General features: G+C 45.3%; 1 protein-coding gene across 1 annotated transcript; it reads right to left on the reverse strand.

The window, feature by feature from the left end:
- Positions 1 to 10,453: 10,453 nt before the first annotated feature.
- LOC307116016 (cell adhesion molecule CEACAM6-like) lies at positions 10,454 to 13,530 on the reverse strand. Its single transcript, XM_079799629.1, has 3 exons — positions 13,359 to 13,530; positions 12,112 to 12,471; positions 10,454 to 10,857 (listed from the first exon to the last, which is right to left on the reverse strand). The coding sequence occupies exons 1-3, from the start codon at positions 13,420 to 13,422 to the stop codon at positions 10,580 to 10,582; spliced, it is 702 nt and encodes a 233-aa protein (XP_079655755.1). The 5' UTR covers positions 13,423 to 13,530; the 3' UTR covers positions 10,454 to 10,579.
- Between the last annotated feature and the right edge of the window lie 12,616 nt (positions 13,531 to 26,146).

Genomic DNA, 26,146 nt, shown 5'->3' on the forward strand with positions numbered 1-26,146 from the left:
GACATGACTACCTGCCATCACCTGCCCAGTTAGGCATTTGTGATCAGACCACACTGTGCGTCACTGAGCTTGTCAGGCCTGCCATGGGGTCCCCTGTGCTTATCAGATTTCTTGCACAGCCCCTTTTTCATTCACAGTTTCTGGAAAGAGCAGGTGGTACAGCGCAGGCAGGATGGAGGAGCCTAGAAAAATCTGTTAGTCAGGGAATGGAAATCGGTCTCCTTCTGCACCTCCTTAGCCAAAGCCCAGTTCAAGTGTGGATTTCCTGTTTTGTAAGTGCGTCTCAATATCGCCCCCTAAAAGGCAAAAGGAGACCTGCAGGCAATGTCAGGTACCACACTAAGAATGCTGACCAGGCTCCAAAAGGTGGGAGCTCACTGTGAGCCCTGGACAGAGGTGAGCTCTGACCTCTAGACTAAGAGCCAGCCATCCAGGGCTCGGTCCCTGTGTGTCTCTTATCTCCTGACTGCATCCCAGGGCAGGCTGGGTCCAGTAAGAGGACTGGCTTTGTCCAGAGTATTATGAGTCCAGTGTCCAGAAAGCTGCCCAATCTGGTGGATATGCAGTTTCAGGAGGATGTGCTGTCCAGGTTTTCGAAGCCAGGGTATGGTGATGGCTCTTTTGGGAGAGGGTGCTGGCCTGGATGGTTGATCCGCAAAATGCCCTCTGAGTTTCCCATCACAGCATTGGGATGTTGCATCCAGTCATCTGTGTCCCTGTCTGATAACTGCTCTAGGCCTCCCCACAGGGCCCAGGTTCTAGAGCAGCTCCACATGGAGTGTCAACCAGGGAATTCTGTGGGCTTCTCTGTTAGGGGAGGGGAGGTCCCCGTGGGACCCTCAGCACCTCTGAGATGGAAGCAACCCCAGATCCTGGGTCCTCCTTTCCCATCCTGCTGAGGCAGTTCGTCTTGTTCCCCAGGACACCGTGGGCTGGTGAGATGTCTTTAAGGGCCACAGACAGCTGTATCCAGACCAGGGACCTTTGGGGATGGGGACTCATCCCCTAATTTTCTTGAGGTGAGGGTGAGCACCCTCCTGCCCTGGTAGAAACTCTACCTGGGATGGAGAATCCAGAATGTCTGGCAGGTCAGGGATCTGTGATAAAAGGAAGAACATGGGCTGCTTTCCAGTCCCTGAAGAGATGAGGGGTGGGGAGGGTTGTGATTACCTGGCAATGAAATCAGAGTGGCCTGACCCCTCACTCTTAGGAGGTTCCTATGCCTATTTCCTGACTGTAATTGGGGTAAACACCTGGCCCTGGACATCCCATGTAAAAAGGGGTTATGGCCTCCTCCCAGGCTGACACCAAGCCTTTCGGTGGATAAGGAACATGATGTAGAGGGCCCCCTGGGAAGGCACATGGACATTCTTTAAATTGTTGTCAGCTGAGTACTAGATGACTGGCAGAGCTGCTTCTCTGAAACACCCTCCCCAAGAAGGAGGAGATTGTTATTAGTACTGACTTCTTATCTTTGTCCAGTTGCTGAAAATGATGCAATGAATTGGACATTGGCCCACCCAGGCCTTGATATGTTAAATCCACTCCTAGTACTGGGAATGAGAGAATGAATAGGACCTGGGCCCACCCAAACTCATTTGATCCTAAGTTTTTCGGTGAAACCCCCTTGTATTTTGGAATATAAATAAATGTGCTGCTTCTTGGCTCTGAGTCGTCTGTCTCTCCAGCAGAAGAGGGCAGCTGGGACCCAGCTTTAAATCTATCTCTGTGTCTTCTCTCTTTCTTTCTTTTATTTCTCAATCCCCGGCCGCCTCTACTAAGAATGGGTTTCATCTCTGTTTCCATGCTGGACGCATAAAAGGGAGATCCCCGCCGCATCTTTTATCAGAATAAAAGCTTCTGAAAATTTACCTAGTTGAGTTTTCATTATATCATTTGTGTATTACACCAATCCAGAGAAATGGAGTTATAGGCACAATAAAAAGACTAGTAGAATAGGCCAAACATTAGAAATGAATTGTATTTTTTAACAGTGAAATGTGTCCCTCAGTCACTGTAACTCATAGGAAATTCCCCAAAATGCATTAATTTTTCCCAACCATAATTTACCTTTTTAACTGTTGCTCTCCTTCAAGTGAATGCCTCAACCTGGTGAGAATAAAAGACAAATCATAACTAACACATATTTGTATTCCTGAGATGGTATCACTTGGATAAAATTCAATTGCCATCTTTAAAATGGATCTACAGGAAGTAGGAAATGACCTTGAGGTTCATGGAATGATTTTCCAAGATTATATTTAGACAGAAGAACATGTGCTACATACTTTGCAATCTATAGAAGGAAAAGGAGTGACATGGAATCCAGTGGTCAAAGATTGGAGAGGTAGAAGAAAAAACAGCAAGGCATAGAGAGAATCTCTGGGAATAGATAAAAAGTAAAATCAATCAACACATACTTCTTTTATATACGTTGGTATAAGATAGTTAGCAGTAAACAATTAGCATGACAACAATAACATGGAGGGGTCTTGTGCTCTCTGCTCTGGAGTTTTGAGGGGTTTGGAAAAAAGAAAATCACCCTGACATTCCAAAGGTATGTTATTGTAGATACAAAAGGTCAATGGATGGGCTCAGTTATCGTAAAGACTGACCTTTGTCAGGAAAGATACCAGCCTAGCACATGACTACCCACCATGACTCACTTTAAGTCAGAAGGTTTTATTTTCAGACCATCCTGTGGGGTTACTTAAGGTTTCGGAGTTTGTAAGGCCCCCACACAGGCCTTTCCTGAGCTCATCAGGTTGAGTATGTGGCCCCTTTTTTCATTCACACAGCCCAACCCCTTAACCTCATGGGAGGAGAGAGGAGCTAGAGATCATTACCAATGGACAATTACTTCAACAATTATGTCAACATAAGGATACTTCCAATAAAACCCCTAATGATGGGGTTCAGAAAACTTTGTGTTGATACTGGAAGGCTGAGCGCTGAGGGAAAAAGTAAAATTTTCACACCTCTCCCCATGCTTTGATCTGCCAGTCTCTCCCATTTAGTTATTCCTGAATTGTATACTTACAATGAACCAATAATAGTAAGTAAAGTCTTTTCCTAAGTACTGTGTGGGATATATATATATATATATATATATATATATATATATATATATATATAATTATAAAGCATGAGGGGTCATGTCACCTTCAGAGTCCACCTTCACCATTTTCTTCCTCTTCTCACAGAATGAGGCTGGAGGCAGTGTTTCTGATCCCAGGAGCAGTGGAGGTACAGGGCTGTGAGTATATTCATATTGTTGTCCACCCTGAGGTGGGATCTGTTCTCCTAATGGCTAGGCAGCTAGTAAACTGACATCAGGTTGCAGTGAAAGGAAAGAAAGTATATATTTTAAAGGTACCAATGAAGGGCAATGGGGCAGCTGATGCTCAAAGACCAGAACTCAAAGGGGATTCTATTTAGGGACTTTTAAGAGGCAAAAGTCATGACATGGGGTTCAGAGTCATGGGTTTTCAAGATTGGTCAGTTATGCTGTAAGTACCCATAATGTGACTTATTTCTCCCTGGCACCATCCTGGCTAGGGTCTTTGGTTATTGGGGCCTAGAGGTCTTCCGTCATGCAGACAACCCAATGTTCTGAAACCCATTTTGGAGTTGGGTGGGTTATGTTACCTTAAGAGCAGAAAACATCTATCCATCTTGTGCTTAGCAGACAACATCTTTCTCTTATCTCGAGGAAGATATATTCTGCAACCTTTTTCACTGACTAGTTTCCAGACTGCAGGCCGCATCTGCATTCTTTCCCATCATACCTGCCAGGTTATATTTTCTATTTATGCTTTAACTAGAAATCATATTATCCAGACATGGGAACAAAAGGTAATTTTCCTCTCATTTTTTAAATTCTTCCATCTGGCCGAAACCGGTTTGGCTCAGTGGATAGAGCGTCGGCCTGCAGACTGAAAGGTCCCAGGTTCGATTCCGGTCAAGGGCATGTACCTTGGTTGTGGGTACATCCCCAGTGGGGGTTGCACAAGAGGCAGCTGATCGATGTTTCTCTGTCATCGATGTTTCTAACTCTCTATCCCTCTCTCTATTCCTTTCTGTGAAAAATCAATAAAATATATTAAAAAAACACACACACAAAAAAAATTCTTCTATCTGGGTAAAAAATCAAATTAACAGAGACAGATTAACAGGACACAATGTACAAAGTCTGATATATAAACAAATATTCTGGAGCTATAAGAATAGAGACAAAACAAAGCATTGGGTAGTTGAGGCTTATATGTCATTCTGAAGCTAATGGGACAGAGGGTTGTGGTTTGAGGCTTCAAAAGACAGGAACATTGGCATGAAGATGCCAAAGCAAATGTGAATATTCCCCCTGGAGCTGGTCCTCCATCTATACACATTCTAGGCAGTTTAGTGGGAAGGTCCAAGGCTTATTTCTTAAACCTTTTTCTCCCCAATAAAGATGTCAAAATCAATACCCTAAAAGGCACATCTGGGGTAAACACTCGGGTTCCCTTCACAGCAGAATCATGACTCTAGGTAAGGTTTAAAAGTCGAACTAAAAGCTCAAATCTAGTTACCTCCTAATTGAGTACCTAACTCATTACCAAAACAAAACATAAAAATCCTGCAACATTGCTCTTTCAGTCTAAATGTGTCCACTTCTGACTTCTCATTAGAAACAAAAACTAAAAGATATATTGGAATCTGCTAATAAAAAATTTCTTCATTCCTGGAGAGCACCTTGACACACTCACATCATCCATAGCTGCTCAGGAAGAACTAGGAGTCCTGAGACGCTGACTCATGTCTCAGATTAGTGTTTACACCATCACTACTCACTGCTTAAGCGGTTCCTTTGTTGTGTTTGTAAATGTCCCTAATTTTGACTAGTACGTGAGCTTCTTGCCTGCCTGGAAGACTCCAGTCACGTCTCTATTGTTGAGGAATTGGGGGCAGGACTCTTGCCGAGGGTTGCCAGCTAGGCCTCAATATCACCCAGGCACTTTCATGTTCAACTTGATATAGTTCCAAAATGCGTACAACATGAATGCTGGAGAAAGGTCCTGTCTTGGAGGTCAATTCCTCCCAGTGATACCAACAATCAATCAACAACAAAAACAAATGGGTTCATAAGGGGCCCTGCAGGCATGGTAACTTTATGGCATCTCTGTATTTTTTCAGTCACTAAGATATATTGTGTATGTGTGTCCAGGATAGGATCTGATTGTTCATTTGTCGATTCTTGGAATCTGTAATGTATTCCTATAATGTACCTACCCATCATTATCCAGGGCCCTAGAGGCACGAGAGTGGATGAGAGAGACAACCTGGACATTAATGCTGATGTCCAACTATTTATTTTTAATGACTTTCTAATAAATCTTTATTGTTCAGATTATTACAATTGTTCCTCTTTTGCCCCTATAGCTCCCATCCACCCGGTTACAACCCTACCCTCTGCCCTTATCCCTCCTCCCCCGCAATGTTCTCATGCATAGGTGTATGATTTTTGCCCATTCTCTTCCCACACCCCCACACCACTTTCCCCCCAAGAATTGTCAGTCCACTTCATTCCTATGCCGGATTCTATTTTATTCACCAGTTTATTCTGTTCATCAGATTTTTTATTTACTTGATTTTTAGATTCACTTGTTGATAGATATGTATTTGTTATATATAATTTTTATCTTTACCTTTTCTTCTTCCTCCTCTTCTTAAAGAATACCTTTCAGCATTTCACATAATACTGGTTTGGCGGTGAGGAACTCCTTTAGCTTTTTCTTATCTGTGAAGCTCTTTGTCTGACCTTCAATTCTAAATAATAGCTTTGCTGGGTAGAATAATTTTGGTTGTAGGTTCTTGCTATTAATCACTTATATTTCTTGCCACACCCATCTGGCTGCATAGTTTCTGTTGAGAAATCAGCTGGCAGTCTTATGGGTGCTCCCTTGTAGGTAACTAACTGTTTTTCTCTTGTTGCTTAAAATATTGTCTCTTTGTCTTTTGCTCTTGGCATTTTAACATGATGTGTCTTGGTGTGGACCTCTTTTGATTCCTTTTGTTTGGGGTTCTCTGTGCTTCCTGGACTTGTAAGTCTATTTCTTTCACCAGGTGGGGGAAGATTTTGGTCATTATTTCTTCAAATAGGTTTTCAGTATCTTCCTCTCTCTCTTCTTCTGAAACACCCATAATTCGGATGGGGGTACGCTTAAAGTTGTCCCAGAGGCTCCTTACACTATCTTCCTATTTTTGGATTCTTTTTTCTTTATGCATTTTCAGTTGGGTGTCTTTTGCTTCTTTGTATTTCAAATCTTTGACTTGATTCTTGCGATGCTCTAGTCTGCTGTTAAATCTCTGTATAATATTTTTTATTTCAGTTAGTGTATGCTTAATTTCTAGTTGTTCCTTTTTCATATCCTCAAGGGTCTCACTAAATTTATCGGCCTTTACTAGACTATTCTTGAAAAAACTTATAACCGTGGTTTTGAACTCTATATCCAGTTGTTTGCTTTCCTCCGTTTCTTTCATTTTTGATCTATTTTTTGTCTCCGCATTTTGGCTGCTTCCCTGAGTTGATAGAGTGGCGTTGTGTGCTAGGTATCCTATAGGGCCCATAGACTCAGAGTCCCCAGTTACCTGAGGTGGATACTCTTGGTGCACCCCTTTGTGGGCTGTGTGCACAGTCTTGTTGTAGTTAAGCTTTGATTGTTGTTGGTATCACTGGGAGGAATTGACCTCCAGGACAATTCATTGTGAGGATCAGCTGTGTCTATGCTGGAGACCTTCTGTGCTAGAGACACCCTTATGAGACAAGACTTGCAAAAGCCTCTGTGCTCAGCGTGGATGGGGCGGAGTCTCGGGGCGGAGTCTCAGGGTGGAGAAGACAGCATTGGTTTCCCTCTCAGCCCTGACCGAAGAGGCCCCTGAGTCTTAGTGTTCCACAGTAATCAGTAATCACTGCAAGCTCTTCTAAAAGAAAGCCACCCTTGGGTATCATCTGCTGCCAGACAGTGCAGTTTCTCTTGGAATGAGTCTGGATCCCCAGACTCTTGCCTGGAGCTGGAGTTCAGCGCAATCGGGAGCATTTGTCTCTTTCCCGCTTGAGAAAGCCAGCCGGGTACTGAGTAGCCCGCCCTCTCTGTGCGCACGCGTCTCAGTACCTCTGCCTTGCAGCTCCACTGAGTCTCAGTGTGCTTTTCTCTTTCCTTCTAGTTGTAGAATATCCATAGAGCTGGCTTTCTTGTGGTTCTGGATGATGTCCACTTTGTGCTTTAGTTGTAGTTTTGAAATTGTTGTGTGAGGCAGCAGTTTAGGTGTTTACCTATGTCACCACCTTGGATTCTCCAGAGACTCTCCAACTATTTATTTGACAACTAATATCTAAAGGGCACTTCAAGATGCCCTAAGATCCTTGATCCCCGCCAAACTTATGACCTCAATGTGCTCCTCCAGAATTTTCTTGAATTTCTTTCTCTGTCTCACACACCCCACATCCAATCTTTCAGAAAATCCTCTTGAATCCATCCTTTCAACAAATACAGAAACTGACCCCTTCTTCCCACACTTGTCTGACCACCCTCACCTGTCACCTGGATGACTGCACGTGCCTCCTCACTAGGCTCCCTGCCCTCCACCCAGCAGCCACACAGGTGCTGAGGAAAGTAGGCTAAGGTGAATATCCTGATTCCTTTGTGGAGCAAGTTTTTCTGTCTGAATCTATGGCAGGAATTGGGGTAAGGGGGAGGGAGACAGAGAGGGGTCAAAAGTTCTTTCTGAGTTTTGTTTCTTAAAAGCTTGAAATCAATATCGCAAAATAAAAATTTCAGAAAGTCTAAATTTTGGATGGCTTCACTAAACACAGATCACTCATGCCCAATGGAGTTCTGAGCCCTCCAGAGGCTCCTCAGATCACTCAGAGGGAAGCCAGACTTCTGGCTATCACCCCACCCTCTCTGACTTCATCTCCTCTCATCTCCAGCTCTGTCTCCTCCACCCAGCTTGTCTCCTTTTTGCTGCCCCAACATTTTTAAATGGAAAGAAATAAAAACACCCAACACATGCCTTATTTCACTCTAACGTGCTATCACATTATTACTGTTGTTTCTGTGTGGGTTACTGGGCAACTCTCCCAACACCATGCCATGTCCTTGAGGACTTGGATTTTGTCTGTTCTGTCTCACACTGCACCCCTAGTGCTTAGAGCAGTGTCAGTAGATGGTGAGCAGTAGGTTGGTCTTCTTTAATAAATGAATAAAGAAGTTACACATGTGATCATGGTTGAACGGGTGACATATGGAGTGTCATGACTTCACATAACTGGGATTCTGATCCAGACTGAGGGACCAGGAAGACTTTCCTGAAGCACGGCTGGGAAGTCAGGCCATCTCCTGCTGTGAATCCTTCCTCATAAGAGAGGAAGAAAAGTGAGGAACATTTTTTGGAGGATTGTATTCACATAAGGAAAGAAATGGGAAAATTTGAAAATATGATAAGGATTGACACTGTAAGATGACAGGTTCCGCTAATTACAGGTAGATGATGTCAAAGTAAAACTTGAGCCGCACAAATTTAGGGAGGCAAGAAAGTCCGTATTCAAGACCAAGCAATAGGGCAGTAAGAGTGACCTCAACACCAATGAAATAAAAGCATGGGAGATTTTAAGAACAGGAGAAGGAATCCTAGGCATCTGTGATTGCTTATTGGATTGACACAAAAGATAAATAAAACTCATGAAATCCTGACAGGAGGGTTTTCATTATATTTATTATTGTTACATTTAAACCTCACTCAAGGATAAGTTTTTATTGATTAGAGAGATAGAGATAAAGAGAGAGAGAGACAGAGAGAGAGAGAGGTGAGAGAGAAAATACCAATTGCCTCCCATAAATGCCTTGGGAGGCAATTGGTATTTTTGAACATGCAAACTTTATGAGTTCAGGACAAAGTGCCAACCAATTTGAGCACACTGGTGAGTATAAGCAGGTTTTTCACATCTTGGTTTCAAATGTTCCCACCCAAGTTAGGTTCCTACCCTTCCTCAGAGACTGAGACACAGAAAAGATGAGAATTAAATTTTAACAGAATGGACCCAAACCCTCTAGGCAGATATTCTATGAATCATATCACTGGCAAGAAGTTGTGTTTTTTAAAAATACACTTTTACTGATTTCAGAGAGAGGAAGGGAGAAGGGGAGAGACATAGAAACATCATTGATGAAAGAGAATCATTGATTGGCTGCTTCCTGCACACCCCTACTGGGGATAAAGCTTGAAACCCAGGCATGTGCCCTGCCTGGGAATTGAACCATGACCTCCTGGTTCCTGGGTTGATGCTCAACCACTGAGCCACTCCAGCCTGGAGGCAAGAAGCTTTTAAGTAGACTTAGGTGTATTTCAAAAGGACAGAGAAAGAATCTGAAATTACAAATTGCACTTACATTCCTAAAGAAAATGCTCTAAAAAAGTAGAGGTAAGAGGCCTAGTCAGGAAGAAAGGTTAGAGACTCTGACGGAAGAATGAGGCCTCTGGTTTATAACACAGCTACTTTCTGCACAGCGGAGGGAAACACAACTAAATCTTTTCATCCAAGACCCAGTTTGCATCGCCACAGTTCTTGCCATTTATGAAGAAATGCAAGTTCCCAGCCATTAAGAAATAGATACAAAATAGCTGAGAGACTGAACAGAGATAGCATCTCATCTCCCAGAAAGCTGTGCTTCTGGAGTTTTCCATGGAGACAATACATTTCTCTCTACAGTCACCTTCCCTTTGATCAAACATCATCTCCAAGGAAGAAGAGTATTTTGATCCTATCACATATTTGGCAGGTGTCATTCAATTTAGCCTGATTAATGACCTAAGTGCAGAGGAACTGACATTCACCTTATAGTTTGCTCTGATGCATGTTTTTCTATGAAACCTGAGATGGGAGATTTAACAGCATCTTGAGGTTAGGCGGCCTCACGCTCACACTTCACCTGCAGTTTCTCTAGTTTTGGGGGATGCCCTGCTCTCAAACAGATTACAAGTCTTCATCAGGTCAAAATTAGCTCCATAACAGGTGAGGTTGTTTATAATTCTGTTTGAACTAGGACATTTGCTAAGCCTTGCTTATATCACCAACGTTTCCAATTCTATGCTATCAACAAAGAGTACAGGGTGCTACTGAACTTATGCAAATAAGTCTATTGCCATAACCAAAAGAATACTCCAGATGGCACTAGTAATTTGGGAAAAGACAAAGGTCACTGTTGCATCTCACATAGGTGTTCTCTTGTCTATTCCCATCATCACAAGTGTCCAGGCAGCCTCCACATGTCTCCCTGGAAATGGGAGAGAGCTCAGATTCCTGTGAAGTACATGGTGTCCCCTCCACTGTGGACATGTTGCAAATGGGACCACCAGAGATGGGATCCAATGTGGTATGTTACCTTATGTCAACAATAATGACAATGCCAGCTCACATTTTTTAGTATTTATTGATTCAAAGCAAGTCTTCTATGCAATTTACACCACCACAAGAAATCTAATAGGTAATTTCTTTATTTTTTTTAGTTTAAGAACATAGGGGAAGGGAGGAGGATCTCTAGTACTTGACCTCTAACACTACAGGTTCACTTTCAGCGGAGCTGATGGGGTTGGAGATTTTACACTGGTAGTTCCCAGCATCCTGTCTCCTGACAGGGTTTATGGTGAGGGTTCTCTTGTCCTGGGACAGCGACACCCTCCGATTTTCCTGCAGACTGGTACCATTGAATAACCAGTATGTGGACCTCATATTTGAGTAGCAATTCATCTCCACTGCATCCTCATTCTCTGTGACTGTGGTGTTGCTGGCTATGAGTATGGGCTGACTCAATTGCGCTGTGAAGAAATAGAGGGTGAGAATGATTGAGTGTGGCCTTGAGACCTGGGGCCATGCCCCTGCCTCAAAGATATAAGCCCTGACTGTGATTGTTATGAGGGTAATTTGGTTCCACAATAAAAATTATTTAATTCTAAATTTTCCATCACTCCCCAGACCAAATCTACCCCTCTGAACTGAAGACCCCGAAGAAGGAAGGATATGAACCATTGTTTGATCTAGGGACCCAAAGACATCTAATAAGGCCACTGGGATTGGAGGAAAAGATGGGGCTATGACTGCAGATAGACCTCAAGTGACTCAGAGCAATTTCTCAGGGTCTGTGTGACTCTGCTTAGGGACTGTATCTCCTTGTGCCTCACTTTCCCCTCAGTGAAGTGAAATAAATATTTGACTCCCAGGCTGACAAAGTACTACTCATAAAATATTCACAGTATCTGACATAAATTTTGGGAAGGAAAACTGCTCAAATGAGAGGCATTTGTTATTGATGGACTTCACAAGAAAATCTCCTGGGCTGATCCCTGGTGGATGAGCAGCTGCCAGGGGAATCTTTACTCCTGCTCCTCCCTTGGGACACTAACCTTTCTCTGAACTCTTCTAAGTCCCCCAGAACAGTCAGCTAATAATCTGTGGAGCTTGTCCAGTTGTGCTCTCCACACACAGTCTCAGGTGAAGGACCAGGCTCCATCTCTGTGCAGACGTGGCTCTTAGGTTTGAGCCCCAACTAGTGACCAGCTCAAGAGCCTTGTGCCTCTGGCACATGGGAAACTGTTGCTCTCACTCATCCCTTCCCAGGAGATAAAACTCAACCAGACTCAGTCTCCCCAGGGCCTCTGGAGTCAGGACATTGTGACTGGGGCCTGGAGAGGGGCTGCCCGAGCTGAGCTTCTCTGTGAAGAACCCAGGGAGCCCCTCAGGCCAGGACCTTACAGAGCCTGCAGGGTCTATCTCAGGGACATGGTCAGGGAAAGGGGCCCAGGGACCTGGACTGAGACGGGTCTCCCTCTGCTGACTCACTCCCATCAAATTGGTCCTTCTCTCTGTGGTGAATGTCTGTGGGGCTAGAATCTGGGAAGGGAACTCTGACCTTAGGAAGTTTGTCTCCACTGGGTGTGTCCTGCACTAAATGCCTAAACCCAGCTTGGGACATGATGCAGAGGGGGATGGAGCGGAGTCCAGGGCTGGCAGTCCTGTGTGTGAAGTAGAATTCACCCCACCAGACACCTAGAGGTCAGAGAGCAATCACTCACTGTAGACGCTGAGAGATCCAATTCCTATTGCTGTTTTATATTTTGGAAGGAGAGCTATTACAATGTAGATTCCTTCATCGCTCTCAGTGAGGTTTCTTATCATCAGGGATCCATCAAGTGTTGCTGTCTCTCGACCACTGCTTCTGGGTCCTCTCACATATTCGCCTGAACTCAAAGTAAATACCCCAATTAAATTAGTGTACATCTTCTCTGTTTCCTTGTACCACATAAAGGCTTTACTATCGCGAGGACGATTGCGGATACGTAGAATCGCATCCTGCCCTTTAGGAGCACCGGTGGAGAAAAAAGCAATTTGCGCAGTGGTGGGCGGGATCCAGATGGGAAGACAAGAAGGGAAGACTAGAAGGGAAGAGAGAAATTGATCAGTATTTTCATCTATGTATTGGGATGGAGAGATGAGGCATTTCTCTTCAACTCTTAGCCTTAGTGAACATGTAAGTTCCCATGTGCATCTCCTTAGTCAAGGTCAGCAACATGGCCACCATTGCTTCAGCACCTCAGAACCTGTCCTTTTGTTTGAATCCTCTTTCCCAACTGTCTGTGTGGCTGTCCTGCTTACTGCCCTCAGATCCCTGTTGACACTCAGCGGCCTTCTTGGAAGAACTTCCCTGACCATGTCCTCTAAACACGCTCTATCTTCACTCTCTGACCTGTCTCCACTCTGTGCACTTCAGGGAACTTATGGGTACCTGATGTCACAAGTAGATCTCTTCTTGTCTATTTTCTCTCCATATAGTGTGAGCTACAAGTGGGGAGGGGGTTTTGTGATCGTGTGACCCCTCCCCCCCCCCAGTGCCTGCAAAGCCTGCAAACACCTGTGGGTACATGAAAGAGTGTTCCCAGGCTTGACCATGACCCATGCCGTATTTTCCCATATTTGTAGATGTTGTTGGGGACAATGTTTAGCACCCTGGATAAAATATTCCTGCTATCACCTGAAATGAATTGTTATTACTGTGGTCAGTTGTCAAAATTCAATACTCTGTGATGAATAACTTAGCAAATGAACCGCAATTGAGGTTTTCCTGCCCCTCACCACTTCCACATCATGAAATTTTTCTGTTGCTGAGCCCCCTCTCTCATCCTATTTTGCGCCCCTGTCCTTCCACTCAGGTCCAAAGAGAAGCCCTTCTTCTCCATTTGGAGTGCTATCCTCCCCTGGAGATCTTGGCCACTCTCTGAATCCCAACCTCCCTTCCATTCCCAGGGATTTTTCCCCTCCTTACCAGCCAGCAAGAACCCCAGCCAGGGGACAAGTCCTCTGAGGGCAGAGGCTACAGGGAACTCCATGGTGACTGCTGCCTGCTCTGTCCCTCCCTCTGAGAGATGAGCTTGAGGTCCAGTAAGGCTCCCAGGCACCTCTGTCCAGACTGGTGGGATGTGCTGTTCCTCCTTCCTGTGTGCTGAGCCTCCTCCTGGGGCAAGATAAACTCCCTGGTCATGTGGGACAGGGCGGGGTCAGGGCTCAGGACCTCCCTCTCCCTCCCCTCTTTTTTGCCAACCCTGTTGCCCCTTTCAGTTTAACTTTTCTCTGTATTTTGGTTCCTGGAAACTGCTGAAGCATTTGACAACACACACACATACAAACACAAACACACACATGCACAGACACATGCCCAGTAAAGCACTTGCCTGAGGCGTCCAGTTTCTGGTCATTCTCCACAGCTCCCTGTCAGTGCACATATGACGTTTCCCTTCAGAGCAAGATGTCTGGGCCCCCCTCAGGAATATTGTAACAGGGATGCCCCGGCTCTGCATTGGATCTCCTGTGAAACTTTGTAAGGATTGGGATGCCCAGGTGACATTTTCGACAGGTTGCTTCAGCAGCTGCCCAGCTTGCATGGATGCCAGGATGAGACCCTATGATGTGAGGGTGGGGAGCCCTGCCCCTCTCCTGTGAACAGCAAGCATTTCCAGATCCTCTCAAAATGCAGATTCTGACTCAGCAAGTGTGCAGTGGACCAGAGAATCTGAATCTGAAAAGTTCTCAGGGGAGGTGGGTCTTACTGGCCTGTGGAGCCCACTTGCAATAGCAAGGCTGATGAGGGCACATGTCCTCCTGAGAGCGTGACCTTCTCACCCCAGCATTGGCCCCTGCTTATCTTGGTGTTGGGTCTGTCAGCACTACACAGAGAGCACCACAGGCCCCAAACTGGGTATTGTTTCTGGTTTGACGCAGAAAACCAGCTGGGCACCAGGTCTTCCCTGGGTTCTCAAATGTGCAGGGAAGATGCGATTTCCTCCCAACAGGAAGGCCACAGAGGTGACTAGCAGTGAGAAGGGGTCAAGCTAGGTGATGACTGCAGAGGGATCCTCCCTCTATCTCAGGTTGTCACCAGCCTGGCCGCTGTTTCCAGAGACAGAGACCCCATCACTGCGGGTATCAGGAGGACATGCAATTTCCAGGTGTGAAGGGTAAGATGCGAAGCATGGACTATGGTGGGAGCTCAGGTGGCTGTGGGCTCCATGGTCCTGGGGGAGTGTTTTCAAGGAAACCCTGCCTCTCTTTGTTGGTTGACCCTGTCCATGTCCTCCCTGACTATTCAGGCAGCCTCTGTCCTCTGCTTGGGAGACTTTTTTGAGGTCATCTCACCTTGCCCATGTGTCATTCCAGTTAGGAGTTGGGGAGCAACATAGACATCCCTGAAAAAGCAGCTGCCCCTACCTATACCCTCTCAAGGTAAGAAATGTCCAACCTGTGGAGGATTGTTATGAGTATTTCAGCTGAATTGATGTCATATGACTGCAAGCAAGATCTCAAATCCTGAGAATAACAGCAGTTTTGTTGCTTATTTTATACGTTATAATCAAAGGAGAAGATGAAAAAAGTTGCATGACATCTACTGGAAAGTGAGAGAAAGGATAGCAGGGAGATTTCTAAAAATAAATAAAAGCAAAATGGAGAAACACATATTATTTTTACATTGGAGGGTCCAGGATAGTTAACATTTACAGCAGGTACAGAGGCTGTGCAGGGAACCAGGCAACAAGAGCGCTCTGTGGTCTTGTATTCGGGCACCACAGGCTCTGCCTTCAGTAGGTCTAGCAAAGAAAATTTGCTAGAGGAATGTGATGTCAAAGGTATGTTATCCATGATGCATAAGAACAGGCAAAGGGCTCACTTAACATAAAGTCTGACATTTGCTAAGGAAGCTGTGGGCCTGTGACATGACCACCTGTCATCACCTGCCCAGTTAGGCATGTGTGATCAGACCACACTGTGCGTCACTAAGCTTGTCAGGCCTGCCATGGGGCCCCCTTGGGCTGATCAGGTTTGTTCCACAGCCCCTTTTTCATTCACAGTTTCTGGAAAGAGCAGGTGGGACAGCGCAGGCAGGGTGGAGGGACCCAGAAAATTCTATTAGTCAGGGAATGTAAATTGGTCTCCTTCTGCACCGCCTTAGCCAAAGCAGAGTTCAAGTGTGGATTTCCTATGTTTTGTAGGTGCATTTCAATATCGCCCCCTAAAAGGCAAAAGGAGACCAGCAGGCAATGTCAGGTACTGCACTAGGAATGCTGATCAGGCTCTAGAAGGTGGGAGCCCACTGTGAGCCCTGGACAGAGGTGAGCTCTGACCTCTAGACTAAGAGCCAGCCATCCAGGGCTCGGTCCCTGTGTGTCTCATACCTCCTGACTGCATCCCAGGGCAGGCTGGGCCCAGTGAGAGGACTGGCTTTGTCCACAGTATTATGAGTCCAGTGTCCAGAAAGCTGCGCCTCTTGTGGATATGCAGTTTCAGGAGGATGTGCTTTCCAGGTTTTCAAAGCCAGGGCCTCATGAGGGATATTTTGGGAGAGGGTGCTGACCTGGATGGTTGATCCACAAAATGCCCTCTGTGTTTCCCATCACAGCATTGGGATGTTGCATCCAGTCCCCTGTGTCCCTGTCATCTGCTCTAGGCCTCCCCTCAGGGCCCAGATTATGGAGCAGTTCCACATGAAGTATCAACCAGGGGATTCTGTGGGTTCCTCTCTTACGGGAGGGGAGGCCCCTGTAGGACCCTCAGCAACTCTGAGATGGAAGCAACCCTAAATCCTGAGTTCTCCTTTCCCATCCTGCTGAGGAAGTTCCCCTGTTCCCCAGGACACCGTGGGCTGGTGAGATGTCTTTAGGGGCCACAGACAGCTCTAGCCAGACCAGGGACCTTGGGGATGGGGACTCATACCCTAATTTCCTTGAGGAGAGGGTGAGCACCCACCTGCCTTGGTAGAAACTCTACCTGGGATGGAGAATCCAGAATGTCTGGCAGGTCAGGGATCTCTGATAAAAGGAAGAACATGGGCTGCTATCCAGGCCCTGAAGAGATGAGGGCTGGGGAGGGTTGTGATTACCTGGCAATGAAATCAGAGTCTCTGACCCCTCACAGTAAGGAGGTTCCTGTCCCCCTTTCCTGACTGTAAGTGGGGTAAACACCTGGCCCTGGGACATCCCGTGTAAAAAGGGGCTGGGGCCTTTTCCCAGGCTGACACCAAGCCTTCAGGTGGATAAGGAACATGATGTAGAGGGCCCCCTGGGAAGGCAGATGGACATTCTTTAAATTGTTGTCAGCTCAGTCCGAGATGACTGGCAGAGATGCTTCTCTGAAACACTATCCCAAGAAGGCGGAGACTGTTATCAGTACTGACTTCTTATCTTTGTCCAGGTGCCGGGAATAAGGGAATGAATAGGACATTGTCCCACGCAGGCTTTCCAGTCCTAGTACCGGGAATGAGGGAATGAATAGGACCTGGGCCCACCCAAACTCATTTGATCCTAAGTTTTTCGGTGAAACCCCCTTCTATTTTGGAATATAAATAAATGTGCTGCTTCTTGGCTCTGGGTTGTCTTTCTCTCTAGCAGAAGAGGGCATCGGCCCACCCGGGACCCAGCGTTAAATCTATCTCTGTGTCTTCTCTCTTTCTTTCTTTTATTTCTCAATTTCTGGCCGCCTCTACTAAGAACCGGTTTCATCTCTCTTTCCATGCTGGACACGGAAAAGGGAGAACTCCACTGCATCAGGCCCCCGCAACATGATCTGACTGCAAGTGTCACACAAGATGACAGGCTTCCAGTATATGGTTTCCCTCATCCATTTAATGAGTGTTTACTGAGTACCTGTGGTGTTTCAGGTCAGGGCTGGGCCCGGGGAATGCCACAGTGAGCAGGAAATACGTGGGCCCTGCACTTGTGGAGTTTAAGTTGTAAAGAAAAACACGCTCTCAGATAAACGTTCCATAAACAATTATGTGGAAAAGGCATTCACACAAAGAATTAGGTGCTTGTAAAATTATTAAAGGGCTAGAGAAATAGAAGTTAAAGAGTTGCCACTGGAATTCGGGTTTTAAGGTCACGCTGGCACAGCCCCCTCCTACAGGTAATGAATGAGCTGTGTCTGCCAGAGGCCACCCATCAGTCAACACAGTAGCAGAGATAAGAGGCCCATCTCCTTTCCAGCTTCCACATTACACACAAGTGCATCTCAGAGGCTGAGTTTAATTCACATCTGGACTCTCAATCACAAGGAGTGGGGGAATGGAGTATTTAACCTTTCAGTCTACCTGATATAGGAGGGAACATGGAAAGGGGTGGAACATAAATGCCAGGTGCCAATTCATGGCATGTCTGAGTCCACATGCAGGCTGTGGGACTCTAGGCAACTGATCCCACCTCAAAAAAATTCAGTCTCCCTCTGTGATATCATAGAAAGATATTTGGTGTTATTTCCTGGTTCTTAGAACTGAGCAGAAAAATACTTGGAATATGGGGGTTTCTAAGGGTGATGAGAGTGTCTTTTGTGGTGATGAAGAAAGTCTTACAGGCCTCTGGATAGATGCAAGGTAAGGGTAGTTCACCTTAAAACAAAATCTTGCTCCCCTGGCTGCGCAGGCGAGAAGACACTCAGAAACCGGTTTCAGTCCCCTTTCTGTCTTTTGGTTCCTCTTTCCTCCCAAGTAAGGGAATCAGCCCTGAGGACAGATTGCTCTGGGAAACCGCACAACCAAGTGTTGCCTGGTGAGAGGTGTACTACCATACCAGTTAAAAATTGTGACAGTACATAGCGGGAAGATGGCTGCCAACAGGAAGGCATACTGAAAGATAGTGTGTGAGTGAGAGAACAAAGGGAGAGTGTGTGGTCGCACAAGGAGTGTTTGTTAGTGAGCTGAGGGACAGCTATACTCCAGGAGACTGTGGGGGATGGCCGGAAGGACTTCCCCTGACCAGGCAGCCCCCACTGCTGCTGGGTTCCCTCCAAGAATGACCAGCTCTGACATGGAGAGCACACCATCTTGAAGGAGAAAGTGGATGTTATCAGAACCCTGAAAATCTACAACTATGGCACCCAGCGAACAGCTGTGAACATGAGAACACCGGTTCCCAAGTGGCTTGAGCACGCAGAGTCAGAGGAGCTCTGCACTCCCTCATGGAAAGGTCAGATTTCACCTGGGATAAGGTGAGGTCTGTGGTCCAGGCAGGAAAGAGAAATGCACTCTGTGGGAGCTGGAGGACCTGGGGAAGTCTGTGACCAGAAAAATCCACGGCCTTTGGGACTGGCATGATGCACGAATGTGGAAGGGGGACCGCAGAGCTTCTAACAGAAGGGAACTCTAAAAAGCAACCCATGTCTGAACTGGGCACAAAAGGTCAGCATAAAAATTTTAAAAGTGTGAAGGCTACTTAATCCCAAGGGGAAAAAAGACTGCACAGATTTGTGCCCAGCGCTAGAGTTAGCACACTTACTCTGGCTCTTTTCTCTCTCTCTCTCTCTCTTTTTCTGTTTAAATCCTTACTTTTGATTACTAAGCCCAATACATAGGATCACCCAATTGGGGACACTCTAAGAGACTGAAGGGAAAAGTTGTTTTTGTGGAACCTGTGGATCAGAGTGGGGAATAACAAACAGAGAACCAGGTCTGGAGCAACCCCTTCCCTTAAACCAGTACTAAGTGCCACAGGGAAAACAAAATCTAAGCCCTAGCTGGAGAGGAACTATAGACCCGGAGTTCAATCCAGGAACACTGCCACCAAGGGGTTGAATCAATAATTCACTCTTGTGTAAACACAAATGAAGGAGTATCCTATCAAATAATAGAGAAACATGCAAATTGGCCATACCTACACTACACCCACAAGCCACGCCTACCAGCCAATCAGGAGTGAGTATGCAAATTAAAACAGGACTGCTGGCTCCCAACTGCTTGCCTGCCTGCCTTCCTGATTGCCCCTAACCATTTCTGCCTGCCAGCCTGATCACCCCCTAGCCACTCCACTGCCAACCTGTTTGCCCCCAACTTCCCTCCTCTGCCAGCCTGGTCACTCCTAACTGCCCTCTCCTGCAGGGTTGATCACCTCCAACTGCCCTCCCTTGCAGTCCTGGTCCCTCTCAACTGCCCTCCCTTTCAGGCCTGGTCCTTCTCGACTGCCCTCCCTTGCAGGCCGGGTGCCTCCCAACTGCCCTCTCCTGCTGACCATCTTGGGGTGACCATCTTGTGTCCACATGGGGGCAGGATCTTTGACCACATAAGGGCAGCTATATTGTGTGTTGCAGTGATGATCAATCTGCATATTATTCTTTTATTAGATAGGATAGAGGCCTGGTACAGTGGTGGGGGCCAGCTGGTTTTCCCTGAAGGGTGTCCCTGATCAGGGTGGGGTTCCCTTGGGGCATGGGGCAGCCTGAGCGAGGGGCCTGTGGTGGTTTGCAGGCCGGCCACACTCCCTGGCAACCCAAGCAGAGGCCCTGGTATCTGGAATTTATTTTCCTTCTACAATTGAAACTTTGTACCCTGGATTGGAGCCAAGCATGTGGCTCCCTCCACGGCAAGCAGCCATTTCTGTTGGGGTTATAATTGAAACTTTGTAGCCTTAAGGGGGTGGGCCCGGCCAGGGTGTGTGGAAAGCTTTGCTTCCCCTGTTACCGGGAGCAATCCTAGCCTGCTCTCTCAAGCTCCATTCTGCCGCCATTTCTGTTTGAATTTGTTTACCTTCTATAATTGAAACTTTGTAGCTTGAGTGGAGGCTTAGGCCTGGCAAGGGCAGGCAGAAAGCTTGGCTTTCTCTGTTACCTAGGAAACCTTGATCTCTGTGGCTGTAGCCATCTTGGTTGGGTTAATTTACATACTCGCTCTGATTGGATGGTGGGTGTGGCTTGTGGGCGAGGCTTCTGGTTGTGAAAGAGGTATGGTCAATTTGCATATTTGTCTATTATTAGGTAGGGTTAGCAAACACCAATGACAAAGTAAGCATCTAAAAAGCGGCCAGAGAGGAACAGCAAGTTACATACAAAGGATCCCCCATATGACTAGCAACTGATTTCTCAACAGAAACACATCAGGCCAGAAGAGAATGGAATGAAATATACAAAGTCATGCAAAGGAAGGGTCTGAATCCAAGAATACAGTACCCAGCAAGGCTATCAATCAAAATTGAAGGTGAAATCAGGAGCTTCACAGAAAAAAAAGAACTAAGGGAGTTTATTACCACCAAACCAGCAATGCAAGAAATGCTAAAGGGTCTGCTGTAAAAAGGACAAATAGGAAGAGAAGAAGGAACACAGGGGTAATGAATAAAAATGGCGACAAACAAGTACCTATCAATAATAACTTTAAATGTAAATGGATTAAATGCCTCAATCAAAAGGCATAGGGTAACGGACTAGATAAGAAAACATGATCCATATATCAGCTGTCTACAGGAAACCCACCTCAGAAAAAAAGACGCACACAGACTGAGGGTGAAGGGATGGAAAAAGGTTTTTCAGGCGAATGGAAATGAAACAAATGCTGGGGAAGTAATACTTATATCTGACAAATTAGATCTCAAAGTGAAGGACCTAAAAGTAGTTAAGAAAGGCCACTTCATAATACTAAAGGGAGCAATCCAACAAGAAGAAATAACTCTGGTAAACATAAACGCACCCAATACAGGAGCACCCAAATACATTAAAATAAAAACTCATGGAGGATATCAAGGGAGAGATTGACAGCAATACAATCATAGTAGAGGACTTTAATACCCTACTATCACCATTGGGCAAATCCTCTAAACAAGAAATCAGCAAAAAAACATCAATCCCAAATGACTCACTAGACCAGATGGAATTAATTGACATCTTCAGGACATTTCACTCCAAATCCACAGAATATACATTCTTCTCAAATTCACATGGGTCATTTTCAAAGATAGACCATATGCTGGGTCACAGGCAAAGTCTCTTCAAATTCAAGAAGATAGAAATCATATCAAGCATCTTCTCAGATCACAATGGCATAAAACTGGAAATCACCTACAATAAAAACAATTAAAAAAATCAACACATGGAGACTAAATAGCATACTATTAAACAATGACTGGGTTACCAGATAGTTCAAAGAAGAAGAAAAAAAATCATGGCAACAAATGACAATGAAAACACAACAATGAAAACTCTATGGAACACAGCGAAAGCAGTCTTGAGAGGGAAGTTCATAGCTCTACAAGCATACCGAAAAAAAAAAAAAAACGAAAAAAAACAGGAAACAATGGTAATAAATTGCTTCACCCTACAACTCATAGAGTTAGAAAGAGAGCAACAAGAAAATACCAATGTAAGCAGAAGGAAGGAAATAATAAAGATCAGAGTGGAGATAAACGACATAAGAGACAAAACAAAAAAAAACAACGAATGCTAAAGATCAACAAAACCAAGAGCTGTGTCTTTGAAAGGATAAACAAGATTGATGAACCTCTAGCCAGGCTCAGCAAGAAGCAAAGAGAGAGGACCCAAATAAACAAAATCAGAAATGAAAAGGAGAAATAACAACAGACCCTACCGAAATACAAAGGATTGTTAAAAAATACTATGAACAACTCTATTCCAACAAACTGGACAACCTGCAGAAAATGGACAGATTCCTAGAAAAATACCACCTTCCAAAACTCAATCAGCAAGAAACTAAACATCTCAATAGGCAAATAACTATTGAAGAAATTGAAGCAGTCATCAAAAAGCTTCCAGCAAACAAAAGCCCGGGGCCAGACGACTTCACAGGGGAGTTTTACAAAACCTTCAAGGAAGAACTAAAACCAATCCTCCTCAGACTATTCCAAAAAATTCAAGAGGAAGGAACACTTCCAAACTCATTCTCTGAAGCCAGCATCACCCTAATACCAAAACCACATAAAGACAACAAAATCAAAGAGAATTACAGTCCATATCCCTCATGAACATAGATGCCAAAATCCTCAACAAAATTCTAGCAAATCAGCTCCAGCAGTACATCAGAAAGATCATACACCATGACCGAGTAGGATTTATCCCAGGGATGCAAGGATGGTACAATATCCGTAAATCAATAAACGTGATACATCACATAAACAAATTGAGAGATAAAAATCACATAGTCATATTAATTGATGCAGAAAATGCATTTGACAATATCCAACACCCTTTCTTAATAAAAACTCTCAGGAGGTAGGAATAGAAGGATCATACCTCAACATAATAAAAGCCATATATAAAAAAAAGACAGCCATCATCATACTCAATGGGCAAAAACTAAAACCATTTCTCCTAAGAACAGGAACAAGACAGGGATGCCCACTCTCACTACTCCTGTTCATCATAGTACTGGAAGTATTAGCCATTCTTATTAAACAAGAATCTTACCTTATAATAGAGAAACATGCAAATTGACCGCACCTCCGCTATGCCCATGATTGGGCCAGCAGGAGGCTAGGGGCGGGACTCCGGGTGGCATATCCGCCGTTGAGAAGATCAAGATGGCGGTGCCCAGTGGCCGGGCCCATGCCGCCGCTCGGGGTGCCTGAGGCGATCGGCACCCCGGGGGGGCGTGGCCAGGCCCATGCCGCCGCTCCCCGGGGTGCCTGGGGCGATCAGCACCCCAGGGGGCGTGGCCGGGCCAATGCCGCCGCTCCCCGGGGTGCCTGGGGCCGTCGGCACCCCGGGGGGTCGTGGCCGGGCCCATCGGCACCCCGGAGGGTCGTGGCCGGACCCATGCCACCGCTCCCTGGGGTGCCTGGGGCCATCGGCACCCCGGGGGGCGTGGCCGGGCCCATGCCGCCACTCCCCGGGGTGCCTGGGGCGATCGGCACCCAGGGGGGCGTGGCCGGCCAATCGGAACCCCGGGGGGCGTGGCCGGGCCCATACCGCCCCTCCCGGTGTTGATCGGCCACCTGGGGGGGCGTGGCCCGGCCCCTCCCGCCCCTCCCGGGGGTTGGGGATCGATCGGCCACCTGGGGGGGCATGGCCCGGCCCCTCCCGCCGCTCCCAGGGGTCCCAGGGACCGAGGCTTTCCAGGCCTTGGGCACCAGCGGGGAGCCTGCACCGATCGCAGGAAACCACTGGGGGTCGGCTCCTGTGATCGGTAGCAGGGACTCTGGGTGCGGCGAGCCCAAGGCCACCGCCCGGGGCCAAGCCCTGACCCTGAAAAAGGCAGAAGGTGGTGGCCACAGCCAAGGCCTGGGTCCCTGGTGCCGGCAGAAAACTGGTGCAGGCAGCCAGGTGAATGAAGGTCTATTGCACGAATCTTCGTGCAAACGGGCTACTAGTAAGAAATAAAAGGCATCCAAATTGGAAAAGAAGAAGTAAAGCTGCCCTTATTTGCAGATGACATGATACTGTACATAAAAAACCCTAAAGACTCCATGAAAAAACTATTAGACTTAATAAGTGAATTCGACAATGTAGCAGGATACACAATTAATGCCAAGAAATCTATGGCATTTCTATACACCAATAGTGAACTTACAGAAAGAGAGACTAAAAATCCTATTTACCATCGCACCAAAAAAATTAAGATACCTAGGAATAAACTTAACTAAGGTCGTAAAAGACTTATACATGGAAAACTACAGGACACTGGAAAAAGAGATAGAGGAAGACATAAACAGATGGAAGAACATACCGTGTTCATGGATTGGTAGAACCAACATCATCAAAATGTCCATACTACCAAAAGCAATCTACAGATTCAATGCACTCCCCATTAAATTACCAATGTCATATTTCACAGACTTAGAAAGAACTCTCCAAAAAATCATCTGGAATAATAAAAAGACCCGGAATACCCACAGCAATCCTGAAAAATATGAACAAAGTAGGTGGGATTGCAATACCAGATTACAAGCTGTATTACAAGACCACTGTTCTCCAAACAGCTTGGTACTGGCAAAAGAACAGACATATAGACAAATGGAATAGAATGGAGAACCCAGATATCAACCCAAACCACTATACTCAATTAATATTTGACAAAGGAGGCATGAACATACAATGGAGTCAAGACAGTCTCTTCAATGAATGGTGTTGGTAAAATTGCACGGATACATGCAAAAAAATGAAACTAGACCACCAACTTACACCATACACCAAATTAAACTCAAAATGGATAAAGGACTTAAACATAATACGGGAAACCATAAAAATACTAGAGGAATCCACAGGCAAAGAAATCTCAGACATGTGCCGAAGGAAGTTCTTCACCGATACCGGACCTAGGGCAATGGAAACTAAACAGAAATTAAACAAATGAGACTACATCAAAATAAAAAGCTTTTGCACAGCAAAAGAAACCATCAACAAAACAACAAGAAAACTCACTGCATGGGGGAACATATTTGCAAATGTTATCACTGATAAAGGTTTAATCTCCAACATTTACAGGAAACTCATACAACTTAATAAAAGGTAGATAAAAGATCCAATAAAAATATGGGCAGAGGACCTAAATAGAAACTTTTCGAAAGAAGATAGAAGCAAGGCCAAGAAACATATGATAACATGCTCAAAGTCACTAATTATCCGAAAGATGCAAATCAAAACTACAATGCAGTAACATCTCACACCTGTCAGAATGGCTATCATCAATAAATCAACAAACGACAAATGCTGGCGAGGATGCTGAGAAAAAGGAACCCTCATGCACTGCTGGTAGGAATGCAGACTGGTGCAGCCACTGTGGAAAACAGTATGCAGTTTCCTCAAAAAGATTAAAAATGAAACTTCCATTTGACCCAGTATTTCCAATTCTAGGAATATATCTCAAGAAAACAGAAACACCAATAAGAAAAGTTATATGCACCCCTAAATTCATAACTGCACAATTTACAGTAGCTAAGATCTGGAAACTGCATAAGTGCCCATCAGCAGATGAGTGGATTAGAAAACGTGGCACATCTACACAATGGAATAATACGCTGCTGTAAAAAAAGAATTATTACCATTTGAACAGCAGGGATGGGACTAGAGAATATTATGCGAAGTGAAATAAGCCAGTGAGAGAAAAATAAATATCACATGATCTAACTCATTTGCAGAATATAATGAACAACAAACTAATGAACAAAAATAAAAGCCGAGACATAGAAGCATCGAACAGACTGTACAACCTCTGAGGGTAGACAGGGAATGAGAGGATAAGAGATCAACCAATGGGTTTGTATGCATGCATATGAGCATAACCAATGGACACAGACAGTAGCAGGGTGAGGGCATATGCTGATGGGTGGAAGCGGCTGGGGAGCGATCAATGGGGGGAAAGAAAACTCATGTAATACTTTAAACAACAAAAATTTAAATTTATTTTTAAAAGCATAAAAGTGCTTTTAATGTTAACACATAAAATCAAATAATAACCAACTTGCCCAGCCAGTGTGGATGAGTGGTTGAGCATCAACTCATGAACCAGGAGGTCACAATTCAATTCCAAGTCAGGGCACATGCCTAGGTTTCAGGCTCCATCCCCCCGCAGGGGACATGCAGAAGGCAGCCAATCTATGAATGATTCTCTCTCATTATTTATGTTTCTCTCTCTATCTCCCTCTCCCTTCCTCTCTCTGAAATCAATGAAAACATTTTTTAAAATAACCAACTGATTAGGAAAAACTACTTACTTTTAAATTCACTTAAAAACAAACACATTACATTCCTTTCCTTTGCAATAGCATTCCTTCTAAATTTCACTATGTTACCAGAAAGAGAGCCAGGTCCTGAACGGATATGCTTAAGGCCAGCCTGCAGTGTGTGGGTTCTTGACTT

This window comes from Cnephaeus nilssonii (assembly GCF_951640355.1).
Source record: "Cnephaeus nilssonii genome assembly, chromosome: 20".
Taxonomy (NCBI): Eukaryota; Metazoa; Chordata; class Mammalia; order Chiroptera; family Vespertilionidae; genus Cnephaeus; species Cnephaeus nilssonii.

Coding starts and splice junctions, on each gene's coding strand:
- LOC307116016 (XM_079799629.1), bottom strand. CDS start 13,422: ATGGAGTTCCCTGTAGCCTCTGCCCTCAGAGGACTTGTCCCCTGGCTG. Junction 12,472..13,358: donor GCTGGGGTTCTTGCTGGCTG/GTAAGGAGGGGA, acceptor CTTCCCTTCTAG/TCTTCCCTTCTTGTCTTCCC. Junction 10,858..12,111: donor TGGATCTCTCAGCGTCTACA/GTGAGTGATTGC, acceptor ATTTCTTCACAG/CGCAATTGAGTCAGCCCATA.